The sequence below is a fragment of the Cyprinodon tularosa genome, unplaced genomic scaffold (assembly GCF_016077235.1).
Source record: "Cyprinodon tularosa strain WSP-4 unplaced genomic scaffold, ASM1607723v1 ctg31, whole genome shotgun sequence".
In the NCBI taxonomy this organism is placed as follows: Eukaryota; Metazoa; Chordata; class Actinopteri; order Cyprinodontiformes; family Cyprinodontidae; genus Cyprinodon; species Cyprinodon tularosa.
In genome coordinates, this window is record NW_024039019.1 from 3,274,023 (window position 1) to 3,282,337 (window position 8,315).

Consider the following 8,315-nt stretch of genomic DNA (forward strand, 5'->3'; position numbering starts at 1 on the left):
GGCTATTATGATCATTTTGGCTCTAGTATTTATTTACATCAAGGCTTCCTGTGGTTTCTGCTTTAGGGTCATGTGTAAATGTTGCTTGTTAAATTATCAAGATTCAGCTTACTAATTACAGTAACATTCTTCCATTATTTAATTGAATATTAAAACAAATATATTCCATTGATTATTTTTCTTAATAACATTGAAAAAATAGTTCACCACGAAAAATGTTTTAATATTAAATTTTATGTCATTTTCAGAGGTCAGTATCCTGTATAAATAAAAAATGGAAGTTTTATTTGACTGTTTTGTTTCAGACTTTCTGTTTGAAAAACATGCAACTATGTACAGTTTAGTCGGAGGTCTGTTCAACGGAAACGCTACGTCACGAAACTTCAGGTGTGCGCTCTTTACGCTGATGGGTCGAAACTGCGTGCGCGTCCCCGCCCACCTGCTCTAGAAACCGCCTAAAAAAGCTCGCTCCCGGTGTCCACTCCCCAGTCAAGGTGCGGCAGAGGAACAGGTGCGCAACGACGGAGAGACTTTTCAAACTTTGTGCTATTATTCAGCTTTCAAAACGCAAAGGACATTTTAAATATTAATCAAAGAAGGACCTAACTTTGTAAAGAAGCGTCAGATTTAATTTGCTGGGTTTTAAAGGAGTAAATTCAGTTTCGCAGCAGGTGGAAATCGTTTTTTTTGTTGTTGCTGTTGTTCATTTAAAGCCGGTGGGAGATAAAAAAAAGAGAAAAACGAGATGGCCAACTCGAGTCTACAGATGCTGGGCTTCGCTCTGGCTCTCCTGGGTGTCATTGGATTGATAATTGGCACCATTCTGCCTCAGTGGAAGATGTCCGCTTTTGTAGGCTCTAACATCATCACAGCGGTGTCCATGTATGAAGGACTGTGGATGTCCTGCGCGTTTCAGAGCACAGGCCAGATCCAGTGCAAAGTCTACGACTCTATGCTGGAGCTCAACAGTAAGTCCAATTCTATTTATTTATACTGAGTTTATTCACAATATATGCATTCTAAAGAGGGATTCTAGATCAATTGGTCTAAATATATTATGCACCCTTTAAATCATATGAAAACTGCTGTTGGTAGATGATAAAGGTGGTTTTGATGATTACTTCCCTTGATGTTTAACCTCACCCTTCCTTTTACTTTTGCTCATGAAAGGTCTTCTTCCTTTCCTAACAATGCACCTGTTGCACCTCCCTTCCCCCCGCTGCTTTGTCATTTGTTCAGTTTGTTGCCTGCAGTGCTTCCCTGTTGGCTTTTGAGGCCCTGACAAACTGGTTACCCTTTTGAATAAGTTTTGTTTTTTTAGGAATGTTTAGTTGTTTGGTTCACATAGCTCCTGCTGTGGAGGGGAATTGTTTCTAGAAATCTGTTTGAAATAAATTTTTCATTCAAAAAGCAGGAAGTTGTGCACAGTGGCCTTGACAGTGATTGTCCTTCAGGGCATTATTGTCCTGTGAGCCTCTTCCTCCCCCACCCACCCACCTTGGGAGGAAATCATAATGGCTTTACACAGCAGATTTAGTTAAAGGTTAACTGTATGGGCAAACTCTTTTTTTAGTTAATAGATCCTGTAGGACACTTGCCCAAATGGTAAAAACCTACTTAAAGGCCTGTTTAAACAATTTATTTTAACTATGTCAACTACTTCCTTTTTTCTTTGTCTTAAAAGTGTGATAATGTGACTCCGTCGCCCCTTCTAAAATGAAAAGCAACAGTTTTACATTTTAGTTGGTTGTAAGAAATAAAGAATAAATCTTGATGTAGAAACGCTGTTTCCAGACACCTGCAGAGATGAAAATTTGCTCAAAAGAAGGCTGTGTAGCTGGAACTGGGAGTGCCTTCCTTGTAAAGAAATCTGAAACCTGGTCAGACCTGTTTTCAGAGTCTCACGCATGCACACCCGCTCAATCCCCCCCCTCCCCTCTTGATTTTCAAATAGTTTCCGCCTTCAGCCAGTTTCTGTTGTTGCTGCCGTTGCGGCAAAGGCTGAAAACCTTACCATCCCAAATGAGTTTTACTCTACCCTTTCCTGAACAGTATAATTGTAGGAACTGTAGCCCACTCCCCCTACAACAATCTCATTACTTTGTTTGCACCACACCCTTGTCAATAAGTGTTGGCTTTGACACCAACGGATGAACTAACAGACTTATTTTATTCTTTTTGAACTAGGTGCCCTTCAAGCAGCACGAGCTCTCATGATTGTGAGCATAATTGTTGTCCTAGCTGGGCTGGGTGCATCCACTATGGGAATGAAATGCACAAACTGTGGTGGAGATGACAAGAGCAAGAAGGCGCGCACCGCTATGATTGGTGGCATCATTATCTTGATTGGAGGTAAGACTTTCCATTATCTAAAACATTGATTTATCTTATTTTTTTCTAAGCCTAATGTCAATAAAGCAAAACTTGTAAACAAATCTTGTTTTCTCCCTCAGCTTTGTGTAGCATGGTCGCCTGTTCCTGGTATGCTCACGACATTGTCCGAGCTTTCTATGATCCTTTCACTCCTGTCAACACAAGGTGAGCTGCTTAGGTCTTTAGGTCGCAAATTGTCTTTTACTGGCACAAAAAAAGGAGGAAAAATTAATAACCTTTCTCTTCCTCTTCCTGAAGGTATGAGTTTGGCTCTGCCATCTTCATCGCCTGGGCTGGATGCTTTTTGGCTATAATCGGAGGTGCTATGTTGGCAGCATCATGCCCAAAATCGGAAAAAATGTCTCCAAAGTATCCCATGACAAGTAGGGCCACAAGCAGCAACAGAGATTATGTTTGAACAGAAGAAACTGTTACTGTGTGAAGGAACATTTTAATATTCACCCTGAATCCATCTGGAAAAATACAAAAACATATTGATTAACAGCTTTTTATTATATTGCCTTTTAGTTTCTGCAGGACTACCTTAATGTTACTTTATTTGATCAAACTCTGAAGGTTTGTCTTTTTTTTTATAAGCCGGCTGTTCACTTCAGAGTATACTGGTCTTGCCCTGTTTAAAACTGCAGTCTGTGCTTTACGTGTACCTTGTGTATATGTTGACAGATTTAAAGCATTAAGTTATGGAGAGGCTTATTAAAGGCAGTACTTTTAATATGCAGTACATTTGAATAGACTGTTGGGCAACAGCTATTCTTCAGTAAGGTGTTTCTTTTTTTTTTTTTTTTTAGATCAGTAATTCTTGATCGTTTTATATGCATTAGTTGAGATTTTAATAAAAACACATCAGACTCATTGTACCTGTATTGCCAATTTGTTGTGAAACATGGAAACTTTTGTGCTCATGGTTCAGTCTTCTTGAGTGGATGGCTTGTACTTGTTTTTTTTTTTTTGTAATCTTTTTAAAGTTTTTATGTTGTAAATAAAGTAAAAAAAAAAAAACTTGAAATATCTCAACTTGCGTAATATTTTTCCGTCTGATCCACTAGATGGGAATTGCATGACAAATGTGTTTCTTTTTAGAAGTCCTCACTTTTAAAACCCATAAAAGGTAGGACTATAATGTAATGAGTGTTCCCTTAACACCATAGCTTTAAATGGGCTCCAATGAGATTTTCTCCTGTGGCAGGAAGTCTCCCTTTATGTCAATCCAGCAGTTTTCTCTGTAAATTTGTTTGCTTATAGCACCATCTTGTGATCTGCATAAATGGTGCACTGTATAAAACCCATAAATATTTAGCCCAGTTTATGACAGCAAATCTACAGTGTAGCTGTAATGCTTTCTAAGAATTATCAAGGGCATATTCCTAGAAGGTAACGGGATATTAGATTCACACCCAGTACGGTTTCAGGTCATGAGTCCATCTAAAGAGTGTTTCTCTGGTTCATGCATTTCCTTGCTCTAGTTTGTACAATCTGTCCTTGTTCTAGCTATCAGAGTAGTGATTAGTCTCTATTACTGGCCGTAACATTAAAATAAATTGGTGAAACCCTTTGACCACAGTGCTCCACTTTTTGAAAGTTCAATATCCAATCTATGATGTAGTGAACATCTTTAATTGATTTACTCCTGTGCTGTAATTTAGTCTCTTTTCAGAAATTAGCTTATGCATCAATTTCTGCCTTGTCTGTAGTTTCCTCCAATCAGCAGAGTAAGACAGTCACACCATGGCCTATATTATCCATTTCCAGTAGTGGAGTGCTCCTGAAGGGAAACTATATTGCAACAGCTCTTGGATTATATTATGGGGAAATTTTCTGAATCATTGGAGCACATGTTTATCTTTCTCATCGCAAGGCAGTATCAGCTTTTAGTGACTGAAATTATCAAGAGCACTTCCTCATAAAGACCTTGTTAAACCTGAATTAAGTAGATCTTTCAGCAGTCTTTGTAATGACTAACTGCATTTCCATAAAACATCTTACTGTATTTTCATTGGTCAGATGGTTGTACAAAAAACTATAAAAAAAAAACATGACCAAGGGTCAGAAAAACAGCTTTTACACCCTATATCAGCAAGTTTGACATACAGGACCGTAGTTCAACCCTTTTAGCAGACAAGTTTTAATAGTCTTATGAAAAGTGGCCAAAACTAATATAACTCATGTCATTGTTTTAGATTAGTTTGATTTTTTTCATCTGTCTCTTTAGGTAATTTGGCCTCACTGATACTCGGATGTTACAACACAGAGCAAAATAACTGTGGCTTTATCTGTTTACCATGTAATACTAAATACAATCATTGAACAAAAGCTACGCTGTAAAAACAGCTGACTTGTTCAATCAAATTAGTTTTAGCTATAATAAAAAAAATATACATGCACTGCTGAAATAAATAAAGGGAACAAGTAACTTCAGTTTATCTATTTCTGCTAAAGCAAACTGTCCACTTGTGAAGCAACACTTGACAATTTCAAATGCCTTAGTGTAAATGGAAAAGACAACAGGTGGAAATTATTGGCAATAAGCAAGAAACACTCAAGGAGTGGTTCTGTAGGTGGGGATGACATCTAACTTCTCAGGACTTATGCCTTCTGGCTGATGTTTTGATTACTTATATGCTGGTGGTGCTTTCACACTCGTGGTAGCATGAGACAGACTCTACAACCCACACAAGTGGCTCAGTTAGTCCAGCTCATCCAGGATGGCACATCAATGAGAGCTGTGGCAAGAAGGTTTGCTATGTCTGTCAGATTAGTGTCCAGAAGCTGGAGGTGCTACCAGGAGAACGGACAGTACATCAGGAGGTCATAGGAGGACAACAATGCACTGTTAACTACTACTTCTAGCTGCTAGCAGAAGTAGTTAACTGCTAACTCCGCCTTTGTGCAAGGAGGAACGGGAGGAACACTGCCAGAGCCCTGCAAAATTACCTCTAGAGGGCCGCAAATGTTATGCGTCTGCACAAACGGTTAGAAGTCGACTCCATAAGGATGGTATGAGGGCCCGACGTCCACAGATGGGAGTTATCTACATGTATCTAAAAATAAGTATAAATAACAGGTCAATATACTATAACCTCTAACTTCCTTAAAAAGTGTAAAAACTTTCCTGCAAAAACGTGACTGATCTCATGGGATCAGTAGACATTTGAAAAGAGAAAAAAAGGGTGTTTCACTGCTTGCAATAGTAATCAAACAGAGGGCAGAATACGTCTTAAGTTGTATGCAACAGGATGTTAGGGTAAATACTGATGAAGTTTAAAATAAGGTCACCAAAACTTACGTAGCAAATGTGATGTAAATGGCGATAAAGGGTTAAGGATATTACATTGAAGTTCAATCAGTCTGTAGAGACCTTTTCTAATTTCATTTCTGTGCAACTCCAAATCCAGGCTTCGATTGGTTAATACATTTGATTTTCATTTATGTTTTTGTGTGATTTGTCAGGACCTTCAACTTCGCACATAAAGAATTCAATGAGAACATGTTATTTATTCATATGAAGGATGTGTTGAGTGTATATATAAAACAAGAGATGCAGAATACTCTATAACTTCTAGCTGAAACTGGAAATGGTGAATCAGGATCAAATATCGCCAACTACTTCACTGCATTCAACATCTGTCTGAAATCACACTTTAGGTTGTTAAAATGTATTTTCTGACAGGTGTTAATCGTTCAGGACTCTGTAGAAACAGCCGTTGGAATTCAGCTACATCTTTTTATATTAAGCTTGGGTTATACATTAAAACATAAAACATGTTGACATTAAATAATGGTTGATTTAAGCCAAAAAACATGGAAATTATTCTGCATTACTAATGAGGCTCAGTATAAGGAGGTAGTGAAAGTGCAATAGTGCTTATTTTAATAGCAGTTGTATTAAGACTATACTCTGAACCTAAAATATAAGTCGAAACACTTGTTCCATGTGTTGGGCAATTTGTTCCTGTAGGTCCAGATCCTTCAACTTTTTCATTCATTTGTGGTCCAACACACCTAAATCAAACAGCTGAACCAAGTATGCAGTTTTCAATGATCCGATTATGTGATGAGGTGAGTTGAACCAAAAGACATCTTTAAGTTGAGGTATGCCACCCTCGCAACTGGAATTGCCCCTGCTGCCCTTTATACTGGTATAAGGATGGAAGTAAACATACTCAGTGATTTCTGAAGACATCAATTGTTCATAGAATTTTGAACTTTAAAACGTTAGGATGTTTCCTTTGTACATAAAACCACCAGAGATGGTCACAGCAAATGGTCTCCATATTTAAGTCACGGGTGCAAGGGTGTCAACTGGGAAAGGCTTCCCAGATATAACCCAGGAGCGTGTTCTTGATCGACAACTAAAAGCAGCCAGTCTGCAACTTATTTCACATAAGCGATCATTGTGGCCTTTGCCTCAAAGGTTCTTTAGGCCTGATCTTAAACCTGTTAGTTATGCACTCTGAAAAACTTATGACTTAACTTTTTTTATGACTTTCCTGTGTTCGGTGTCAAAGGCATTAAAGTTGTAATGCTCTCTTGTGTAAGAGTTTATACTGAAACCTAACTGGTAGTGTTCATAAAACTACAACCATCATAATACAAGGGATACATATGTGTTCAAAGCTACCACTTCTTCATGAAGGTTGAGATTTTTCAGTTAGGCTTTAAAAAATAAAAAAGATGCTAACAGGATGAAGTATATTCAGTCTACATGTTTTAAGTTTGTCATATGTAGCTGCAAGAACATAAGGTCTCTCACAAAGCAGACTTAAATTGGATGCAACAGGTCTTTCGGTACCTATTTAAAAATCTTTGATAGGAGTCGGCACAGGCCGAGGCGTTGAGACGTCTTTAGAAAAGAAATTAGCCAAAGTCTGGTCTCCCTTGAATTTAACCCCTTTTTGTGGTTGACAATAGGATGACTGAGGACTTACATAGGCATGACTATTAGTTAAAATAATTACAGACCTCTTCAACCACAGCTATAATGAAAATACCAACCATAGTAAAAACAGATTAGAGGGGATTACATGAGGCCTGTTATGGAAAATGCATGCAGCAGCCAACATAAGGCAGGTATGGGAAAGTCTTCATAATAACAGCATGATAGGGTTAATAGTGCAGAGGTTGGCATAAGAGGTATACTGCAAATAATGTCAAACAGTAAGCACACCTTAAAAGTAACTAAAGAGACAGAATCCTTTTTTCCTTTTAATAGCAAGTTGTTTCAGAAAGAGAAAAAAAAGACCTTTACAACAATGCAAACATCCATTAACAAGGGTAAATCAGTCAACCCAACAGAAATGGAAAACAGAGCCACACCTTACGGTTTTAAACAGTTCTGAGACATTCAAATCCAGAGCAAAAGGTTATAACCATAAACAGATGCCTGTGTGACTGCATGGAATGGTCTCATTTACCAGTCATCCCATTCTTTCCTAATCTCAGTGTAAGTAGGCAAATTTGCACCTTTGAAACTTGAGTAAATATGGGAATTTCTAAGAAAGATTACGCAATTTGCAGACTCCCTAAGGCATGAAACACCTAAAGTGACACAACCTTTGGCCTACGAGCTGTCGGTTTTAGAGCAGACAGGGGATCTCTGAGCTGAAATGCAGCGGACACTTTATTGTATTCAACTTGTTAAAAAAAAAATGAAAAAAAAAAAGGGGGGGGGGGTTAATTGGACGGTAAAACGAACAACTTGGACATAAAGAAAAAAAAAATCTGGCTTATTGTGATCATGAGCTGATGGAACTTATATTTTAACAACATTGCAGCCGACAAATGATCAATCTAGTCTGATGTAATGTGCTTTTTACAGCTTCTAATTTAGATCAAATAAATCTTAACTACAAACAAAAAATGCATAAAAATGTCCTTTCAATGCAGCAATTTTCATCCAAAATAATTTCTGAAAAGACTCCGGA

The 8,315-nt window shown here is 37.9% G+C and overlaps 1 protein-coding gene across 1 annotated transcript; it reads left to right on the forward strand.

Annotated features, from left to right (window-relative positions):
* The first annotated feature begins 477 nt into the window (after positions 1 to 477).
* LOC119788142 (claudin-7-A-like) lies at positions 478 to 3,246 on the forward strand. The gene is made up of 4 exons (XM_038292310.1): positions 478 to 968; positions 2,188 to 2,352; positions 2,454 to 2,538; positions 2,632 to 3,246. Exons 1-4 carry the CDS (start codon positions 746 to 748, stop codon positions 2,789 to 2,791), a joined length of 633 nt encoding a protein of 210 aa, XP_038148238.1. The 5' UTR covers positions 478 to 745; the 3' UTR covers positions 2,792 to 3,246.
* The last annotated feature ends 5,069 nt before the right edge of the window (positions 3,247 to 8,315 follow it).

Excerpts from the sequence above, each read along its gene's own strand:
- LOC119788142 (XM_038292310.1), top strand. The coding sequence starts at position 746 with ATGGCCAACTCGAGTCTACAGATGCTGGGCTTCGCTCTGGCTCTCCTG. Across the intron at positions 969-2,187 it reads CTCTATGCTGGAGCTCAACA|GTGCCCTTCAAGCAGCACGA; the intron begins GTAAGTCCAATT and ends TTTTTGAACTAG. Across the intron at positions 2,353-2,453 it reads CATCATTATCTTGATTGGAG|CTTTGTGTAGCATGGTCGCC; the intron begins GTAAGACTTTCC and ends TTTCTCCCTCAG.